A 23,157-nucleotide genomic window follows, 5' to 3' on the forward strand; every position below is an offset into this window, starting at 1 on the left:
AAACTAATTCAGTTAATTTCACTCAGCTTGTGGCTCAGAGGTTAAAGCGTCTGCCTTCAATGCGGGAGTCCCGGGTTCGATCCCTGGAGAAGGAAATAGCAACCCACTCCAGTACTCTTGTCTGGAGAATCCCATGGACGGAGGAGCCTGGTAGGCTACAGTCCACTGGGTCGCAGAGTCAGACACGACTGAGCGACTTCACTTTATTAGAATATACTTTTATTATTTTTTAGAATATACTTTTAGAAGTATGTTACTTAAAATGTTCCTTTCCAATCTCAGATACATTCATCTGTTGAATGAGTTGATAAATCGTGTCCAACTCTTGCCACCTCACAAGACTTTATTCTGCCAGGTTCCTCTGTCCATGGGATTTCCCAGGCAAGATTCCTGGAGTGGGTGGCCATTACCTTCTCCAAGGGTTCCCTACCCAGCGATGGAACCTGCACCTCCTGCCTTGGCTGGCAGATTCATTACTGCTGAGTCACCAGAGAAGCCCATTCATTCGTTACACCTTTGAAAATATCACCTGTTAACTGAGCTCCAAGGTTATTAGTTGTGGTTAATGTGTTTGGTTTATTTTAATGGCAAGCTAAAAGAAAAACTCTATTTACAAAATTTTATCAATTAAAGTCCTTGAAGATTCCAGGTGTCCCTTTGAAACTGGCTACCTCCGTAAGATTCTAGCAGTCATTTTTGGCTTCTAATTACATTTGCTTAAATCTAAAATAGAACATTCCAGACAAAAGGAAAATCAAGTTTCATTAATATATATAGTATGTAGGCAGTCCTTCAGCAGTAAAGAATAGTCTAGATATGAAACCATTGGTTTTAAAATGATTTTATTTTTCTGGGAAGACATACTCAAGTCAAGGTGAGGCTTTTTTTAAGGTGAAGCGCTTGTCTCCAAATTGATACCATTTTATAGAAAAGCACTAGGTGCTGTAATTTTTGGAGGAGGCGGGAAAAAAGATGGCTCAGTCTTAAATTTCTAATGCTGTATTACACTGAAATATATAACAAAGATGCAGCATTTACAGGGAAAAAATTTTTTTTAAAGAATTCTTCCTCCTGCTCTCCACCCCGCCAAAGTTTGGTGCCAGCTAGGGCTGTCTGATGGCGCGATGTGATTTAAAAAGAAAAAATGAGCAGTTAGCTCAAATAACTAAATATTGGCGGAATACAATCTCTAAGACAGTTTTCCCTATATATATGGGGATAGCTATCTTACTTACTTTATACTTAACGAATAAACATTGAGTATTACTTTTTAGAGAACTTTAAACAAACCTGAAACTTAAAACTGAAAATTGAAATACTCGTATACCAGAATACTCACCATTTTAAAGTATACATGCACTTCAGTAGTTTTTAGTTATATTCACAAGCCTGTTCAACCATCACCAGTATCTAATGGAAAACACTTTAATCTTGCCCAGTTGGAAACCTATGCCCATTACACTCACACTCCATTCGGTCCTCCCTCCTCACCCCTATCCCAGTGAACACTAATCTACTGATTTGCTAATTCTCGGTATTTCATATATATGGACTCATGTCTGACTTGTTTTCAAAGCTCATCCACACTGTAGCGTGTAACTGCACATCTTTCCTTTTTATTGCAAAATATCTGATTGTGTGGGTATTTCACATTGTGTATCCACTCACCAGTGGCTATTTGGATTGTTTCCTGCTCTTGGCTATAATGCTAGTATGAACAACTGTACACCAAGTTCTTGTGTGGATAGGCTTCATTTCTCTCAGATTTTATATATATATATATGTGTGTGTGTATACATATATACACATATACACACACACACACGAGTGGAATTGTTAGGTGACACTTTTCAACCTTTTAAGGAACCGTCAAACTTTTACTCAACAGGTTAAGTATTTTATATTGTACCAACACTGTACAGGGGTACAATTTCTCTTCTTCCTCACCAATGCCTGTGATTGTGTACCTTCTTGATTAAACAGGCTAGTAGATAAGGAATACCGCAACATGAGTTCTGATCTGCATTTCCCTAATGACTAGCATATTAAAAAGCAAAGACATCACTTTGTCGACGAAGGTTTGTCTAGTCAAAGCTATGGTTTTTCCAGTAGTCACGTATGGATGTGAGAGTTGGGCTATAAAGCTGAGAGCTGAAGAATTAATGCTTTTGAACTGTGGTGTTGGAGAAGACTCTTGAGGGTCCCTTGGACTACAAGGAGATCCAACTAGTCCATCCTAAAGGAAATCTGTCCTGAATATTCATTGGAAGGACTGATGACGAAGCTGAAACTCCAATACTTTGGCCACCTGATGCAAAGAACTGACTCACTGGAAAAGACCCTGATGCTGGGAGGGATTGAAGGCAGAAGGGGACAATAAAGGAAGAGATGGATGGAAGGAATCACCAACTCAATGGACATGAGCTTAAGCAGGCTCCAGGAGTTGGTGATGGACAGGGACACCTAGCATGCTGCTGTCCATGGGGTCGCAAAAGCTGCACAGGACTCAGTGACTGAGCTAAACTGAATGACTAGAGATGTTAAGCATCTCCTAACTGGCCATTTATTTCTTTGGAGAAAGGTCTAATTGGTTTCTTTACCAGTCTTTAATTGGGATTTTCTTATTGAGTTTTGAATATACTCAAAATTAGCAGATATTTTTTCCCACCCTGTGGAGTCTTTTCACTTTTCCAAAGTAACCTTTGATACAAAGTTTTGATGAAATCTAATCATGTTTTTGTTTCTTGGTCTTTGGTGTTGTATCCAAGAAACTCAACTAGTTCAGTCACCACGATTTACGCCTGTATTTTTTCCTAAGAATATGCCCAGCTGTATCAGAACTGTTTTTAAAAGATTCTTTCCTACATTGGTTTTGGGACTCTTGTTGAAAATTGTGCATAAGTATGTGCTAAGTGACTTCAGTCATGTCCAACTGTTTGTGATCCTATGGACTATAGCACACCAAGCACCTTTGTCCATGGTATTCCCCAGCAAGAATACTGGAGTGGGTAGCCTATCCCTTCTCCATCAGATCTTCCAGACCCAAGAATAGAACTGACGTCTCCTGCATTGTAGGCAGATTCTTTACCAACTGACAATGAGGTAAGCCCCTGTTGAAAATTAATATACCACAAACTTAAAGGTTTATTTCTAGTCTCTCAATTTTATTCCTTTGGTCAGTAGAAGGTATCTATCCTCGGGAATTCCCTGGTGGTCAGTGGTTAGGACTCTGTGCTTTAACTGCCAAGGGCATGTGTTCAATCCCTGATTGGGGAACTAAAATCCCAGAAGCCAGAAGTTACGGCACAAAAAGAAAAAAATGGTTACCTATTCTTACTAGGCAGTGGCTCAGTGGTAAAGAACCTGCCAGCCAAGCAGCACACTTCAATTCCTGTGTTGGGAAGATCCTCTGGAGAAGGAAATGACAGCCCACTGCACTGCAATATGCTTGCCTGGGAAATCCTATTGACTGAGGAGCTTCACAGGTTACAGTCCATGGGGTGGCAAGAGTCGAACACAATTTAGTGACTAAACAACATCGTAAATATAATTTTCTTAATTTCACTGCTGCTGTATAGAAATACAACTGATTTTTGTATATTAATCTTATGCCTTGCAAACCTGAAGTCAATAGCTCCTTGTGTGTGGATTCTTCAGGGTTTTCTGTGAATATGTTTTACTTGTTCCTTTCCCACTGGATGTCTTATTTCTTCCTGCCTAACTGCCCTGGCTTAAACCCTTATTGAAAGATTGAAGGCAAAAGGAGAGGATGAAATAGTTAGATAGCATCACTGACTCAATGGACATGAATTTGAGCAAACTCTGGGAGAAAGTGGAGGAGAGAGGAGAGGAGCCTAGCGTTCTACAGATCATGGGGTCAGAGTTAGACACAGTAGCAACCAAACAACAACAATGAACAAAACCCTATGTACAATGCTAAATAGAAGTGGCAACAGGAGGTATTTTTGATACTAGGGGGAAGGGTTTTTACTCTTTCATTATTAAGTCCATTAGTTTTAACCTTTCTTTCAGACTGAGGAAATTCCTTTTTATTTTGAGCTTATTAAAAGGATGCTAAAAGGAACTTTTAAAAAAGACTCTGGTAGGAAGCAATTAAATATAGGATTCAGATACCAAGTATAATTGACAAATTTCCATATATCACCCATGCTTTAAAAAAAAAAACTAGAGGGGGAATTACCTCTCAAAAAGTTACTTAAAAGATATTGCTCTCATAGTAACAAACTTCTGGATTTCTAGCTGTATATCTAGTTTCCGTTCATAAAAGCCACATGCACCGAAGTTAAGTGCTATTATTGCAAGGGTGGCCAACCTCATCAAAGGTAAAACCTCAACTTCAGAAGGGATCAACAGTCACCAAAACTTAAAATTACATAGAACAGAACTGACATTTTTATAACCAATGTTTTAATGTAATTTTAGGTCATTTATTTCACAAACACTTATGGAATGCCTACTATGTGCTTAAGTCAATGTGCTAGATCCTCCCAAGGACATGGTGTATATTAATATAATTCCTAATAACTTTTTCTCAATGCTTGCTTCAGGGACTATATCTGGAACTGAACATAGCCATCATGTTGTGGTATGGCCACCCTTGCTCTACACTCTGGTCTCTTCAAGAGGTGAACAGAGCAGTCATTATCCTGATAAGGCATGTAGATTAGTAATCATCAATTCTGTTACCTGCAGAGAAATAGATTAACATCTTTTATTTAATACTGATAAACGAATAGCTTTTATAAAAATGGATGGCTTAGGTTTACAAAAAAGTGAAATTTTATGCTAATGTCAGCCATTAAAAAAGACATACTAAAACCCAAACAAAATCAGAATTAACTTGTATAAATTAAAAAATAAGTTATAGATTAGTGAAACTGTGGGAAACGCTGTATGTTAAATAAATAAAATCCACATGCAACTAATTACAAGTTTATAAATACTACTCTCAAAAAGTTATCTAAAAGTCCTATAACCTTATTTAAAAACACTGATACATTATCAAGATTCATAATCTACAAGAAACTCTAATTTGATGTTATATTTAAGGAAATACTGAAAATAATCGAGGTATATTTGATGCATTAGAAACTACCATTTGAACAATATTTAATATTAAATATAGTTTAATTTTAAGGTCTTTCATTTCAGTCAAAAATTCATAAATGTAGATTAGTTTGGATTTTATGACAGAGGAGACAATAAAACTTGATCTCAAAGACATGCCAATACATTTTCTTGAAACAAAACCTTAGCAACCGAGAATTTTCATACTGTGCATGGGAATAACTAAAACCTTTATTAATATGGTTTCCAATAACAATGTGAAAATTGAAATTATCAATTCAAAGAGCAGTGAAATCTGAAATTTAAAAAAGTAGACTAGATATTAGGTACGGGTAAAAGGTAAAGGAAGACGAAAATGTTTAATACTATTCAGCACTTCCCCTCTGTACATAATGTTGCATATATACAACTACTCCATTTTAATTTTATGACTTTTATATAATAATGAAATCCCCTGAAGCAACCTAGGGTTTACAGATGGTGTTCAACTTGGGGCGAAAAAGTAGAAACACACTTGATTAACAATTTTCACCCACACATTTCAGACAAACATTTTTTTCTTTTTTTGCCAAGATTTTCATAGTAAATTCATAAATATAGGAAATACTTTCACTCCTTCAGTGTTAAAATAGAAAACCAAACAATGCCAACAGTAGTGGCTTAATTACTGGCATACAAGAAAAACACAACACCAATGGGTTTTCATTATGCATTTTAAATAATATGTGCATTTGTTTCATTTTTACATTTACAAATTTTCTAGTCTGTTATAGACAACAGCACTCAATAGTTTTGAATCCATTGAGATGTTGCTTTCAATTTGAAATATTGTGTGTATACATGTATATAAAAAAATAACCCAATGTATGACTCATCTGACAGATGTTCAAGATCAATAAAAGCTTATTTTTGAACATGCAGTTAGAAGAGAGGGAAGCAAGCCAACCTCTCCACGTTGTCTTGCTGCTGGCTTGTTTTTGCAGTGGTATCAACAGTGGTTTCTGGAGGGAACCCTGTGCCTTCAGCCTATCAGATACCAGCATCAACAAGAGGGGCAGAGGAGATGGGAAAGGGAGGTGGGCAGGTGTTAGATGTCAATTTTAAAAGTGTACATTTCCTATTCTTTCTAGTTATAGGATAAAAATAGATCAATGAGGAAAAAAATTTATAATTAGAAAAAACTGCAATCAAATCAAGACATAAGAGCCGAATTAACTTCTTTTAATAGATTGCATATATAGATGTTTAGTCATACTCTTTGATCAACTCTTTAAGAGTAGAACTTTATATCCAATTTACATGCTTCAAATATCACCTTTCCTCTTTGTTACAGTAAGGTCTTGTACCCAAATATCCACTTGTACACTGAGAGCTTTAAGAAAAAAACAGGACACAGAGGGAGTTGCCATTTTTAGCAGCAATGAATTATCACTAACCCCTTTTAACAAACCGAATTCAAGTCACTATCAGAGGTGAGTGCACCACAAAGTCACCAGGTACAAAATTGCTAATTCATTTTTAAATTAATAACTTGAAATTACCCCTGCCCCCCACCCCATTACATCCCATCTTTTTATAAACAGCAAACATTTTGCTATTTTATACATAGGCTAGCAGGCTTGTTTCAATATGAAAGTGCTAATTCATTTACAGATTTTTTTTAATCAGTTATGTAGTGCTACAATAAATGTCCAATAATCTACATAGGAACAATCTTTGATGAATGAAAATGATGAAGATTGAATAAGGCTATCGATTACCTTATCTTATTTACATATAAAGAATAGATACCCAATGGTGAAGGAGAGACAGAAATTGGACAAATACTCATAGGTGTAAAAATTACATCTACCTTTGAGCTTATACTGTAAATGAGACATTTTAAATAATCCTGTAGCCCATGCCTATTTTTTTCCTCAGAAAAAGAAAAGCTGCCTTCATGACATCCCCTCCTGTTGCAGATTTCCACAGTGTCACTTGAACTTTCAGTCAAATCCTTACTTTCTTCAAAAAATAAAGAAAATACTCCCTACCCCCCAAGTTACCTCCCTCCCTGGCCAAAATCCCTCTAGTTTCATTTTCAGTGCCAAGTTGCATGATCAAGTCCCACCTTCTGGGGTTTCTTTGTCCATCTATTGATCAATTAGTTTAGAGTAGATAACATGAACCAGTTCTGGAACCGCTACTAGGAGGAACACAAGCTCTTCACTACAATCACACTGCAGGAAGGAAAGTGGTAACTCAATTCATCCCTGGTGCCGGGCCTCCAAAATTGAAAGAACTTGGCACAACTGGAGCACTGAATTTGTATCCTCCATGTTTCTCAATCATTTTGGATTCTAGAAAAACAAAAAGTAAACATTTGGTAGAGCATTCAATCAGCTTACTACTTTGGAGAACAGAAGGAACCAACAGACAATTAATAACAGCTTATAAGCACCAATATTAGCCAGAAAGTTCCAAACTCTGGTCTCTGTCCTCCCTCCATATGTAAAGAAGAGCAGTGTGTAATGTGTAGAGAAGATGAACTCTCTTGTATGCTGTAGATTTCTTAGCCAATTTTCACTTCCCATTGTTTAAAAAGGAAAATCTTTAAATACCCTATTTTGAGTCAATCAATAGGATCCAATTCCAAAGGTAGTAACAGCTAATGAATTTACTGAAAGCAAATTCAAATATAAATAGTTTAGAAAGGAGGTATAAATACTTCCTTTTTATAAGGAGGACCCTCTCTGAATATAAAACTAGTCTGACTCAGTTATTAAGACCTACAAAACTGTTAGAATGTGTATTACCTAAAATATCCTATATTGAAAAGCATTTATATATTAAGCATGTTATAAAGCACGTTATATATATATTTATATATTAAGCATTTATATGTTAACCATGAAATGTTTACTGATGAAAAGAAATGATTTATGTCTTTAATATACTTTAAAGAAACGGCAGTTTTCAGAATTTTCCACTATCAAACCAGCCCCATGAGATTTAGCAACATTATAGTCTTCAACCAGAGAAGGCAATGGCAAGCCACTCTAGTACTATTGCCTAGAAAATCCCATGGATGGAGGAGCCTGGTAGGCTGCAGTCTGTGGGGTCGCTAAGGGTCGGACACGACTGAGTGACTTCACTTTCACTTTTCACTTTCACACATTGGAGAAGGAAATGGCAACCCACTCCAGTGTTCTTGCCTGGAGAATCCCAGGGACTGGGAAGCCTGGTGGGCTTCCGTCTATGGGGTCACACAGAGTCAGACACAAATGAAGTGACTTAGCAGCAGCAGCATAGTCTTCAACTACACTTAAAATCAAGAAATTATGGCCAAAATCAAAATTCTTTATCTCATTCCTACAGATTAAAGCGAATTTCTTATCACTTCCAACAATTGTAGCTTTTACATAATTTTAAATCACCAAATTTAAATTTTAAAGCTGTATCAAAGTTAATAATTGCATTAAAGAGGGTCAATTAACATACCATGGGCTGCTCTTCTTTGATCAGCTAGAGTTGCTATATCTTGTAACTGTTTTCTTTGCTCTTCATTAAGACCATGAGTCAGAGCCTGATACCACACAGGATTACGATTTTGTATAGCTATCAAAAAGAAAACAAGGTAAAAATGGGCAATAAGAGAGTCCTGGTAGTTCTCTACTATTCTGTTCCCTCTACTCTACCTCCAGTACTGAAATTCTGATCTAGTTTATATTTTCCCAATAATTACCTACAGTATTTTAAATTGCTTGTGAGAAAAACAAACAGGGGAAAAATTTATGGTTTAGCATTATACCTCAAAATCTAATCACGCTCAAAATCCTCACCGTTAGTAATTAAGAACTTAGAGCCTAAATCAGTTGTTATCTAACAAGTAACAAAGTAGGGAAACTAGAAATAAAGTTAACTCAAACTCCTTAGAAGATTCAGAGTTAAAGCAACTTAACGACACATTCCCACATTCTGGATATAATTCTCAAATTCCTACATTAAAAAACAAAACCCAGAAACCTTAAAAAAAGAGATGAATGGTACAAAATAAATTCTTTTTTTTTTTTGCATTTCTTATTCAAAAATCTTTCTTAAATATACGTAGTCTTTCCATAGAAAGGTACTCTGCAATACTTAAAATACACACATATTTTTATATTATAGTCTAAATAATGGTCAAACATAACACATAAGAAGGAATAACAAAATTTCCCAGCATGTCACAAGACCAGGTGTTAAAAATCTCACTGTTTAATGAAAACACACACTAGATAAGCTGATATATAATGGTAACAAGTCTAACTATATATGTTTGTGTTTCAATTAGCTACAGAAAGGGGTGTGTGTGTACGGTGAGTGGGAGAAAATGTTCTCTATAAAGGCTGTCCACAAAATAAAAATTTTTTACAGAGTAATTCCCAAGAATGAAAACTGATTTCCTCATGATATTCTACTTCTACATTATTGCCTTTACTGTGCATGAGCCTTCTATTATAAACCATCCTTTAGGAATTAACATGTGTTTAAGTATACAAAACACAAAGTCAAGGACAAAAGTCAGTCAGTTCTTGGCACTTCAATCAGTTTTAACAGCCTGCCACACAGCCCCAAAACAATTACTTGCATTTCCGCAACCTTGCATCAAAATTGCTTTGTCGTGAGCTTGGAAGATTAATGCTTTGCTTATCAGAGAATTTATTCTACATAAAAATTCATAATGCATAGGAATGATAAAATAGAAAAGTAGCTAACTGGAAGGAAAGGAGGTTCAAATATAGTGTCAATTTAAATTTCTTAAGCTAGGTTAAAGAACACTGATGTTGTATTTTGTTGAAATCCAAGTAAATGATCAAAAACAAAGACTGGCACCTAGCAGTCTATAGTCACACACTGTGAAGCAGGAGAAAAGAATAAAGATTCCCAAGACTATACATGTAAAAAAATGGTCCAATTCTCAGATAGGTAAGCACAGGTTTAGCCAGGGGGAGAAATATACACAAATACATAAACACAAGAAACATAAGGGTAGATGCTTCTGGGGAAACCTGGGAGGCTACAATGAAGTATACAATTTTCCTATGATGTGCCTATTTCAAAATTATGATCTGAATAAAAGTAAAATAATAGGATGAGGAAAATACTCTGAATCTCTAAGGCAATAGGAGAAATAACTTTGGTTACTTTGCCTAACAATCCTAAATCATACTCTAGTTTGGGTTTGATATACCCCAATCTCTTCTTTAGGGGGCAGACATAAAGAAGAACAGTTTGATTCAGGAAAATGGGTCATATGGAACTATCTGAATTACAAAGAACAAGTAAACTTACTCTGAAATATAGCTTTAAATATCTGATACTCATCAACAGGGTTATCTTCATCATCAATGATTGTAGAATAGCCTTCCAGGGCAGTTTCTTCAGCATCATCTTCTTCCCAATCTTCCTCATCTCCATCTTCACCCGCTTGCTTAGCCAGAATTTCCAAATATTCTTGTCCATCTTCATCAATATCATCTTCATCACTGCCCAGTTCCTCTGCCAAATCATAAAATATTCTGTTACTCATTGTAACTCACTGACAATGATCACTGTTGGAAAATCACAACTGAATAAATTCAAGGGAGAGTTCCACGAACTGGTGTTTAAATATACATTCAGCAATAAATAGAAAAAAAAATTCTCACAGAAACTAAGAAAACTAACCACAATTGTTAATAATCTAGATTCTAGTATTCTAATATTGTATTTAGATTCTAAAGTTGGAAAATGGACTGAATGAGAACCAGCATTTGGCATGCTCTGAACCTTATGGTATTTACCAAACCAAATAAATACCAATAGCAAAGCAACAGTTTATTTCCACAGGAATAGCTTTTACGAGATTTTTTTAAGGCTGGCTAAGATAATATACACATAAAAGACAAAAATGGCAATTATCATATTTTGGAACCATTACAATAACTTAAACAACACCTATTTTTACTCTTATGGTCTGTAGTGTCTCACAGGTGAAACGTATCAGATGCTCACAAACGCTAAAAACCCCAAACCAAAAAATCATTTTTGCCTAGAACTGCTTTAGGTAATGGAGACACAGCTGAATCTAGTGAGAGTCTATGAATGAATGAACATGTAAATACTTGGCTATGATCCCACATTTCATTAGAAGAAGGGCTAAAGGAATAAGTCCAGTGATATTTCTAACTAGGTAATAAGACTGGCTTCCTACAGTGCAAATCCCTTACCCGTTTCATCATCATCTTCAGCTTCATCGTCATCATCACTGTCATTCTCGTGTTCTGCATGGCAGGCATAAGCTCTTTTTAACCCATTAAATAAAAGAATAAAAGCTGGCAAAATCTGTCCAGAAACCTGATTTAAAACTTGTGGTATTTGTTCCATATCAATAAGAGCACACAGTCCCAGAACACACATCTTTCTGTCATGAAGCCTGAAAAAAATAAAATAAATATTTTATTCTTTTCCTTAAAAAAATTTTGCAGAGTTCCTCACAAAGTTGTATAAACAAAGACCCAGTACATGTCACTTACCCCAAGAAACAATCAACATCATTAAGCCACTGTGTAATAAAATGATTTGTAACTGGTTCAACATTATTAGGGAAGCGAAGATTTTCTAAGGTATTGAGAAGTAGGTGTGGATTATAATACAAAGCTGCAATGGCAACTTGCAGGCACATTGTTCGAAGTTCACTTGTCTTCACCTCTCTTGTCAGCCTCTCTAAAGCTGCTTCCACAAATAAGGGAATACACTATAGAGAAAGATAGCAAAACATTTCAAAACTGTCAGTAATAGCAGGCATTAACTATCCTACCCATATTAATTTTCTGGTTTCCTCAACTAAACCCTTTTCCATTAAATGATCCAATAATGTTTATTGCTGAAGCATTTCAGTGGGAAATCCAATTTTTAGAGAAAAATCAGTCTTCACTGAGATATGAGAGCCCCACCACAACAGCAATCATGGATTCAAAATATTCCTACTGACTAACCTTATTGTGGTAATCATTTTATTTCCATACATATTAAATATATGATCACTATTAAATATTGGTTAAATTTTAAACAATTTTAACATGTTATCTTGGTATCATAATAAACAACATACAAAATATATATATAACAAATGCCCAGAAACAAAAAGCAGAGGGAAAGATTCCCTCTCTGAATCCTGCAACCTGAATCATTAATGGCTTCACTGACCTGGTCAATGCCACGCCCTTTGCACTGCAGAATGATAACCTCTAGCAATTTTGCTGCATGACACTCTGCATCTTCTCCTGCAACTCCTGTAAGAACCTGATCAACACAAAATATAAACTGCAAGGAGGTGTCTCAAAATCTTTAAATCAGTCTGTAACTGTTGAAGTATTTAAGACAGTCTAATAAATAAATATGAGTGATTGCACAGACTACAGTCTAAAGAACTGTAAGTATTTGGAGTTGTTTGTCTGTAACATTGGTCTAAATAATCAAAGGACCTCCCCTGTTGTGTCATTCTGGACTATAACAAGTTGACAACCACTAAGTTTAAAAAAAAAAAATACTGGCAATGGATTGTGAGATGAGCAGGATGAAAAGGCAGTCTGCTGATGGCAGAAGTTGTCCCCAGAGAAGAAATAAATGCATGTGATTCACATGCTTATTAGCACTAGAGGAATCAAAGGGTTAAGGATAAGTGTTTTAGAATAGGAGTGTAGATGACATAGCTATCTCTGTTCCTAGAATATCAACATAAACAATTAGCAATAAATAACATAACTAGATGATTATTCTGCAACTAAGCATTCAGAAAGAATGAAGATGACAAACACATCTAAAAACTTCATGGAGGAAAATCATGTTTTAATGTCTGGTTTTAAACAGACTCAGAGCTCTCAACAAATAATACAAGGAACTCATGTTACCAATTACACTGATTCTGATATCAAAGGACCCCAATCAATCATTTTATCTCCTACTTTTTAAGAGGAAAAAAAAAAGCAACATTCACCATGTATATGTTTCTTATGATTTTCAAAAACGGCCTAGTGCTTTTGACTTTTTAAAAATGAACCTTCAGATTTTACAATCTTGCTATTTACTAATATTGTACAGCTACCATAAACCCACAGCCTCCAAGGAGTTCCTTTGTTTTTTTTTTCCTTATTGAAGTAGTTGATTTACAATGTTATATTTGTTTCTGGTGTAGAGCAAAGTTGATTCACTTATACATATGTATGGTTAGTCGCTAAGCCGTGTCCAACTCTTTGCAACCCCATGGACTGTAGCCTGTCAGCCTCCTCTGTCCATGAGATTTTCCAGGCAACAATACTGGAGTGGGTTGCCATTTCCTTCTCCAGGAGACCTTCCCCACCCAGGGACTGAACCTGGGTTTCCTGCATTGCAGGCAGATTCTTTACCAACTGAGCTACCAGGGAAGTCATACATACATATACATGTTCTTTTTCATACTACTTTCCATTATGGTTTAATATTTATTTGAACAGCAGTAGGAGCTTATTGTTTACTAATTTTATATACAGTAGTTTGTATCTGTTAATCCCAATCTCATAATTTATACCCTCTCTCCCACTTTGGTAACCATTAGTTTGTTCTCTACATCTTTGAGAATGTTCTTCATAAAACATCATTAATCATTTCTGGTCTTTTCTTCTTTTGATTCAAAACTTAGCAGAGAATAAGCTAAGACAAGGTCCAGGCACTAAAATCAAGAAACGTAGCTCTAATTAAATACCAGAAGGTAGACATAAATACTTGTCAAAGTCATCAATGAGAGATCTAGGAATCAAAGCCATTTTGTTGATAACTTTTAAATAACCCTTATTATGTCAAACTCATATGATATAAAATTAAGTTTACCATAATATAGTATCATGTCTCTTTACAATTTTGTACTTTTTATAGCACAAGCCTCACATATTCTTATATTAGGGTAACCTACCTTTTTGCACATACTGTATATCATTTCAAGATACTTGGTATCAGATAGAAGTGTGTCTGTATCAACTGTTACGTAATTATGAAGCAGAGGCATCATATCTGTATTAATAAAAAGTGTAAGTTAAATATCTTTACTAACATAAATGCTGTGTTTCTGAAAAATCTAAGAAAAATAAGCAAGTCTGAATGTTTTGTCCAACATTCACTTTTAATTATTAATTTGTAATTAAATGTAAAAATGAGCCTATTACTAAAGTATATTCCTTCATATTTAGTAAACATAAAGATTATGTTAAAGATTATACAAAGAAGACTGACAGGCAACAGAAACTTAAGAATATGTGCTTTAAAGAAAAAAATCTCAAGTGATAACTAAAAAAATGTATAATGGAAATCAATGCTGGGGTCATCTTTGAGCATTAATTACTATCGATAACTTATCCAAACAAGGAAGCATTTAAGAATATGCAAAACTTTGTGTTCAAGAGATATACTAAAACTGAATACAAACAGGGGGAACCCTAAGCATTTCTATGATGATTTGACCTACCTGTAAAGTAATCAAAACCATCTTGCTGAAAAACCTCAAATACCAGAGGTAGTAACTGCCACATCTGTGGAGACACTTGTTGACATGTCAAACTGTGTGCTAAAGAGAATATCTCCTCATAGAATTCTAAAAGAGAATACCAAGTCATTAGGACAATGCTTGCTCATATGAAATAGTAGGATATTCTTACAACAGTCAGAGGTACCTACCTAAGACATGCTGCTGTAAAACAGTTCCAATGACCTGTAAGCAGATTCCTTCAAGCTGCTGGGTTATCTAAAAGAGAAGAAAAAAATCATATGGAATTGAAGCACACTGAGTGAATTATTAAATAATATATAATAATTCAATGCATATAAATAGAAAGTCAATATTGTCAACAAATTATTTTAAGGCTTTGTTTCAAAATGGAATGTTTCAAAATTGTGAATCAATCTGGGAATGAAACTTAATGCAATACTATTACAATCAGACAAACAAGAAATAACAAGTACAGTTTACTATAAAGAAAAAAAATTTCCTAGAAAAATGGAGCCGCATCATTCTGCACAGACTAAAATCTTGTAATTCAGCCAGACGTAAGTGAGGTTAACTGAGATGCAAATCAATAGCTTACTGAAAAATTATTTAAAAGAAGGCATTAATCCTACCACTCGCAGTGATTTTTCAGTCAGCTCCATTTATCTAATAGTGAGCAGGGCACCCAAGTCATACAAGATAGACAGAATATACAAATTCCCCTTTAATTATCGGTATGATCCTCAACTGGATCCCAAATTCCTAAAAGTCATCATAATGTTAAAAAGTTCAGGAAGCAGGATATCCATTTGGAATACATAGTGTACACCTAAAAATGGTTAAGGTGGTATATGTTATATGGATAATACCCTAACTAAAAAAATTTTTTATTAAAAAGGAAAACTAGCAAGAGTAAGTTTTCCTAGGAATCACTATACTTTTAGATCTGAGAAAGGTAACCCCAAACTCAGAGCTTTGAGGCAAAGATACAAATACCTTCTTCCTATTCCTTCTAAAATATTTATAAGGTACTATGAAAAGGGTACTACTAGTTAAAAGATAGCAAAAATCAAGGTATGTGAGAAGATGACCAAAGACTATACATCATAGGCCCCCCAAAAGCACAGAACAACTGATGAAGAATGGCTTGAAACTCCCTAAAACTTTTATAGCACTGGATTATTTTCTTACTTCTTTATGATCTTCAACTACACTAAGAAGCGTGTCGATGGTATTCAGGATTCCCATAGCAGTAACTGCTTTATCATCACTTCCTTCTTCATCTGGCCCAGTCTGGATTACTTGATTAAAAGTCATTGCCTACATTGAAGAGAATATAATTAAGCTTTGCCCTTAAAGCAGTATCAACATATTTTTGTCTAAAACATAGTTTTTAAAATGTTCTGAGACAGCACAACTGATTGGCATTTCCAAATCAATTAATATTATATAGTCAATGGTACTGCTCTACCACTTTTTTTTTGGGTCACTTTAAACAGACTACTTGATCTCTTTTTCCTGACATCTTCATAGAGATACTGTGAGGATTAAATGAGGCAAGGCATAGAAAATGCTTACTATTATGAACATTAACTGGCTGACATTTGGGGCTTCCCACATGGCGCTACTGGTAAAGAACCCGCCTGCCAATGTAAGAGAACTAAGAGATAAGTGTGTGATTCCCGGTTGGCAAGATCCCCTGGAGAAGGAAATGGCAATCCACTCCAGTATTTTTGCCTGGAGAATTCCACGAACAGAGGAGCCTGGTGGGCTACAGTCTATGGAGTCACAAAGAGTCAGACACAACTAAAGTGACTTAGCACAGCTCAACATTTGACAATGCTCAAATACTAATTATCAAATATTAGTCACCAAGGTTTTTATTTCCACAGAATTTAATCATTTTTAAGATATTCTGGGGAAAGTTATTAATTATGAGGAGTCACAGCTAATAATCAGATTATAAATGCAATATATTATTTTAATGAATACTACTGCATTTATTTGGGCTTCCCAAGAGGCTCAGTGGTAAAGAATCTACCTGCAAATCAATGCAAGAGATGTGGATTCAATCCCTGGGCCAGGAAGAACCCCTGGAGAAGGAAATGGCAATCCACTCCAGTATTCTTGCCTAGGAAATCCCATGGACAGAGGAGCCTGGTGGGCTACAGTACATGGGTCACAAGACAGTCAGATACAACTTGGTGACTAAATAACAACTATATTTACTCAAATGTCTTTACCCAATTCAAAATCAGCTGTTAAGAACATTTACAGCAAATAACAAGACTCAGATTCTTCAAATCTCAATATTTAGAAAGACTATAAACTATACCAAATATATCACTGTATAGGGAATATGAATGGATAGCTGCTGGGTACATGTCCATATTTTCTACTACTGTTAAATAATTTACATTGTTAATTCTCAGAAGTTCAGGGCTATGTACTGTACACAAAGTTCAAATGTAAAATAACTATTTTAACAAATTTCACTTTAAAAATCTACTTATAACTAGTATTCCTATTTTAAGTTGGTGTAAAACATTCTAGGAAATCATACAAACAAGTTAGTCATGATGCAGTGTAAGTACATGTTAACAACTATGTGCTGTAGAGGCATATAGTACAGGTGTGAATCCCAGCCCCACCCCTTCTAACTTGGGCAAGTTAATTAACCTTTTTATAACTCACATTTTCTTTCGGTGTAGCAATATTCCTCACACAGGACTATATGAGAATTAAATGAGTTAAAATATGTATCAAGGACTCAGAATGGTGCCTGATATACAGTAAGCTCTGTGAAAATACCTGCTGTAATCTAAGTAATGCATACATTACTGATCAAATAACATACCAAATGCTGTGTCATTTCTACTGCAATAGGAGTAACTTCTTCACTATACTCGCAGATCATTTTCTGAATTACATTGGTAAGATCATCATTTTCTGTTTCTCTTATAATGTGAAGAAGAGCCTGCATGACTGGTCTGATGAATGGTGTGATATATTCTTTAGCTGTAAGAGAAAGAGAAAAAACTTCTGGTGCTAACAGCTAAAACTCCTTAAAACCGGAATCAATATATATCAAAGAGTAAACAAGAAATAGCTTGAAATAAAAAGGAAGACAACGTGTCAAGTTTCTAGGACTATGTCTTGTATATACAAATCTTTTACCTTTCTCTTGATTGCTGATCAGCACTTGAAGTGCTATGGCAGCTTCCACTTTAACAGGCATTTCCCTATCATCTATCAGACATCTTCGGGTCAGTTCTAGGGCTGTTTGCAAGTTCTGGTCACTTTTGAACTTCACTTCACAAAAGTAGTGAAGGACCCAGCAAGCCTTTAAAAAAAAAATACAGTGAGTTACTATAGGTGTCTTACATTAAATTCTACCATGTGACAATATTTCAAGTGCCAAAGCTCTTGTGTGGGAATTTGGAGGCTGGCCAGTAGTAGATAAAGTCAAAAGAGACAACACAAGACCAGTACTATGATCCCAACTTACTCTTTGGCTGCATGATGTTTGTGTGGATAACAAGATCTGAATGCAAAACACAGACAGATGCTGCTATCAGACACAGATGAAAACTATGCACACATTATGAGCAGCCATTTAAAGAAACACAAGTCCAAGATAAAATAGGGTTTTAAAGTGAACATCTAAAAGCTTCCATATAAATGTCCACATAAGCAGTTATTCATTATGAGACATAAATGTACAAAACAATACAGCTTTAAAACTTACCCTGGCTCTCATGTAGCCTAGTTCACTGCTGAAGAGAGGGAATACATGGTTCTGCAACATGTATTCCATCTGATCTTTGTAGATCTTTTTCTGTAAAAATAAACAAATATAACAAATAAACAAATATAATCATCTCAAATGTCAAACAGATACACAAGTCCTTAAAATGACTAATGATGTCAAAACATATTTATTCTGGAATTTTGAACCCTAAGATCCATATCCAATTTTCTTATTCTCAAACATTAACATCAAAATCACTATACAGTTTTTAATCTTTTTACATCATTTGTTTACAAAGCAATTATGTCAAACATTAACACCAGTGGTGTTTAAGTAATAGAAGAATGGTTAATTTTATTCCTTATCTTACAAAACATTTTTCTCTTATAAAATTATTATAATGAAAGAACCTCTCTGGAAAGGTTCTACATGAACAATACAGCATACATTGAGAAATATTCTGCTCTCAAGGTAATAATGGGAATTATTTTTTGAAATTTTCTCTATGTATAAAATTTAAAAATATAAAATTAAAACAGAAACTTGAAAGTGCCATGAGAACCCACTCAAGATTTCCAGCCTTCTACACAAGAAATAACCACTTAATTTACCCTTTATAAACTCAAAGAATGAGTGAACAGATGTAGAAAAACTGAAAGATACACAAAATATACCCACAGATTAATGGTGATGAACTCAATGGAGGATCATATGGACCAAAGTTCTGGGAGTTGGATGAACTGTATCCAATTATTCACATACATTTGGAAATAGTTATCATTTATTAACTTTAAAATGAAAAAAATTTCAGATCTTGACTTCACAAATATCAGATAAAATGTGTACAAGGTGAGGTTTCTAAACATAAATTTAATCCAAACACTCATTCTTTAGCAGAAAATGTGTCACAAAAACATGTTTCTAGGCTGTAAAGGGATATATTCAGGTTTACAAATTTCCAGCAAAACCAATTTTCTGAGAAGAAAAAACACTACAATTTAATATGAAAAGAATTCATGCAAAAAGAATTACCTTCAGCACAAGCAATAACAAAGAAATATAGAAGACACTTTCAAAATCCTAAGAAACTGTACCTTAAAGGACACCATCAAGAATGTGAAAAGATAAAATACATAGAATGGCAGAAAACACTTGCAAATCAAATACAGCTGATCTTTGAATAATGAGGTGGTTGGCACACCAACCCTCTGTGCAGCTGAAAAAATCTGCCACTTAATTTGCAATTAGCTCTGTATATCTGTGATTCTTCATCTGTGGATTCAACCAACTCCATCTGTGGATTCAACCAACTGTAGTATTTACTACTTTAAAAAATCCACATGTTAAGTGGACCCAAAAACAGTTCAAACCTGTATTGTTCAGAGGTCAACTGTATTTGAAAGCTTTCTAGCATAGCATTTAGAATATACAGGGAATTCCCTGGTGGTTCAGAGGTTAGGACTCTACACTTTCATGGCCAAGGGTCCAGGTTTGATCCCTAGTTGGGGAACTAAGATCCCACAAGCCATCCAGTGTGGCAAAAAAAATTAGATTAAAAAAAAAAACATATATATATATATCAGAACTATAACAGATCACAATAAAAAGATAAATACCTCCATTTAAAATGGACAAAAAATTTGAACAGAAATTTCTCCGAGGAAGACTGGACAATAAGCATATAAAAAAGATTCTCAGTATCATTAGTTGTGAGGGAAATGTAAATTAAAACCACAGTAAAATTACCAGTGGATATCAACTGTGATGGCTATAACTTTAAAAGACAGACAATAGCCAAATGTTAATAAAGACAAAGACACCAGAACCATCACACACTGCTAATTAATATATAAAAAATGGTACAGCCACTTTGGTAAACAGTCCAGCAGTCTCCCAACATATGATCAGCAATTCAAGTCACAGGTATGTATTCCATTTATATGAAATGTCCATAATAGAAAAATCCATATCAGAGACATAAAGGAGATGACAACTAGGGCTAGGAGATTTGGGAGAAAATGGGGAGTGACTTTTAAAAGTTTCTTTTGGGGATGATGAAAACTCTTTGGAATTAGTTGATGGTGGCACAACTCTTTATAAGAAAAACAACCAAACTATATGCTTTAAATGGACAAACCATATGGTATATGAAATTTGCTCAGTCGTGTCCAACTCTTTGCAACCCCATGGTCTGTCCGTTGAATTCTCCAGGCAAGAATATTGGATTGGGTTGCCATTCCCTTCTCCAGAGTATCTTCCTGACCCAAGGATCGAACCTGGGTCTCCACACTGCAGGCAGATTCTTTACCATCTGAGCTACAGGGCATTCCCTGATATATGAACTGTACCTCAATTCAGTCTTATCTCAATTGCCACTATTAAAACAAACTAACTGCATGCACGTGTGCATGCACACACACAGACACAAATACCTTCAGAAGTATTTCAGCTAAAGAACCAATCATATGCAGGGCTCCATCTTTTTTTCGAGGATCAGCATTTGGTTCTGTGAGAATCTGGTAGCAAAATCCCATAGTCTTTTGTAGTACCTAGATTAACAGAGAAAAGTACTGCTTTACTGGATATCCAAAAATCCTTCTAAAACACTGATGACAAGATGATCTTAAGTAACCATTAAGAACTAAAAGTTTGGGATTAGAAGATGCAAACTATTATATACAGAATGGATAAACAACAAGGTCCTACTGTATAGCAGGGTAAAATATACTCAATATCCTGTGATAAACTGTATATATAACTGAATCATTATGCAGAATAGCAGAAATTACCACTGTAAATGAACTATACTTCAATAAAATAAACAAAAAAACACCCTAAGTGTATATCTGAACATATTTTAAATATTAAAGCAAAAGTTATCCACATACTAAATAACCCACCTCTTTCCTCTTACTACAAGCTGTAAACAAGAGCGTCTGGGCAGCAGTGGTAGGAGAGATGAAATCCTCAAATACATCTGGAGAATAAATTTAAAATTAACACAGAATACAGAAAAATAGTAATTTCAAATTTTTCATCAAACATTTTCATATAATTTATAAACGATGCTCAGTAATAACAAAAAAGGACCTTAAATTTTTGCTAAATCTTCACAGAAGACAAGCAAAGCATGAAAACAAACCCAGAGCTCCACAGAATTTTGCAAAAGTCTAATGCCTTCTTTCCTGTACAAATTAAATCTTAATCCATTAACTTCTCCCAATGATTATTTTCTATCATACGAAACCCCACAACTGTGAGAATTTTCACAATGGGGTTACGAAAACACAAACTACTGAAAGTACATAAGATTTTGGTAGGAAGAAAGACTAATACTCAACATTAGCCAAATTACAATTCTTTAGTTCCATGCAGAGACTCCGTATGACTCCAGCTTCCAGTATGCGTCTTCTCAATTTCCATACACATGATGACTGACATGGGATCCAAAAGCACAGTTTAGATACTTAGTGTTAAGGTGTACCCTAGAATTTCTAACAATTTTGGCATGTGCCAGAGGTATATCCAACAGTCATAACCTACTAACACTATTGTATATATCTGCTAAAAATGAGGATTATCATTATCAAATTACTAAACTAATGAAAAGCTTCCCAAATGACTTAACAATGGATAAATTATATTAAAATAATGGAAGATTTTTCAGTTCCAAAGGTGAGGCCATAATATAAGGTTTATACAGAACCTTAACTACTAAAATATTTTGTTTCTAAAAAAGTAAAATGTCCTCACCAAACTTCATGCGTATATATTCATAAGGGTCTTCTTGCCAAAGTTCCTCATCAGCATCTGTATAGCACATCAATGGAAAAATAACATCTTGGATAATGCCCTGCAATTTAAAAGTTAAGAAAGTAACCTTAGTTCAGTTTTCAAATTTAAACTTTCAAATTTCTAATAAGTGCTAAAATAAAAATAACTCTACAGCATGTGTTTTAAATTTTAATATCAAACTTCAGTAAAAATATAAATAAATGCATTAAAATGCATTCTCAGATCAACCACCAACGTACATATTCTTACCCTCTGTGCAACAAGCATAAGGTATATGTCATAAAATAAGACATGTATACATACATAGCAATTAAGTATTCTTAGAAAATACAAAGTGAAATTTTAGTCCATCAACCCAGCAAATATACTGGAAACAATACATAAGCCAATTAGCCTCAAAAGTAATTTGGTGAAATAGTCCTTTGTCTATTCCAAATTACATGTTAACTAGTCATGTTAAACTAATCATGATCTATCAGTAAGAACTTACAGACAAATTTTAAGGCAAGAGTTTCAGATTAAACAAATAATCTGAATATTCACAAAATACCTTTTATAAAGTTTTTCAGGGTATTACTTTATTTTTCTAATGTAAAATAAATAGACCAAGTAACACACGTTAAAAAATGGATTCTTTCAACCTTTTTGGTAATTAATGTTATTTCCATTATATTTTCTAGAAAAATAGTTCAGATAGAAAATTGTTACTTGTATATGAGGCTTCAGATTCTTCCAGGTGAGAGCATGGGAAACTCCTTGATTAATATAATTTAACGTCTGTTGTAAAACTCGGGGAGCCATATATTGCTTCTCCTTGTACTGATATAACACCTTCAATAAAACCTTTGAAAAAAAATTTGATTAAAACCCAAAGCTTAAATAGAGTTTAACCATTTACAAGCTAGTGAAAACATCTGACACTACCCAGATTATCATAAAATAACCCCAGATTCTATTAAAAAGGAAGTAATTTTTTAAATTATGTATTGGAGAACTATATTTATTC

The 23,157-nt window shown here is 34.6% G+C and overlaps 1 protein-coding gene and 1 non-coding gene across 2 annotated transcripts in view; both read right to left on the reverse strand.

The window, feature by feature from the left end:
* Positions 1-6,288: 6,288 nt before the first annotated feature.
* The window catches only part of IPO7 (importin 7), a 45,473-nt gene continuing 28,604 nt past the window's right edge, over positions 6,289-23,157 (reverse strand). The window contains exons 9-25 of the mRNA XM_055423399.2: positions 22,860-22,994; positions 22,110-22,209; positions 21,257-21,333; positions 20,789-20,905; positions 18,354-18,443; positions 17,783-17,948; positions 17,463-17,623; positions 15,797-15,925; positions 14,797-14,863; positions 14,588-14,713; positions 14,039-14,136; positions 12,298-12,393; positions 11,625-11,845; positions 11,319-11,524; positions 10,402-10,608; positions 8,569-8,685; positions 6,289-7,427 (exon numbers count right to left, since the gene is read on the reverse strand). Of these exons, the coding sequence (XP_055279374.1) occupies positions 7,330-7,427; positions 8,569-8,685; positions 10,402-10,608; positions 11,319-11,524; positions 11,625-11,845; positions 12,298-12,393; positions 14,039-14,136; positions 14,588-14,713; positions 14,797-14,863; positions 15,797-15,925; positions 17,463-17,623; positions 17,783-17,948; positions 18,354-18,443; positions 20,789-20,905; positions 21,257-21,333; positions 22,110-22,209; positions 22,860-22,994 (2,211 nt within the window). The 3' untranslated portion in view covers positions 6,289-7,329. The remainder of the gene's footprint in view (positions 7,428-8,568; positions 8,686-10,401; positions 10,609-11,318; positions 11,525-11,624; positions 11,846-12,297; positions 12,394-14,038; positions 14,137-14,587; positions 14,714-14,796; positions 14,864-15,796; positions 15,926-17,462; positions 17,624-17,782; positions 17,949-18,353; positions 18,444-20,788; positions 20,906-21,256; positions 21,334-22,109; positions 22,210-22,859; positions 22,995-23,157) is intronic.
* On the reverse strand, positions 18,030-18,214 carry LOC129554978 (small nucleolar RNA SNORA23). Its single transcript, XR_008685695.2, has one exon. It is a non-coding gene; the product is annotated as a small nucleolar RNA SNORA23 (small nucleolar RNA).

Source organism: Moschus berezovskii, chromosome 14 (assembly GCF_049115385.1).
Source record: "Moschus berezovskii isolate FMDL1 chromosome 14, NW_MosBer_1.0, whole genome shotgun sequence".
NCBI lineage: Eukaryota > Metazoa > Chordata > Mammalia > Artiodactyla > Moschidae > Moschus > Moschus berezovskii.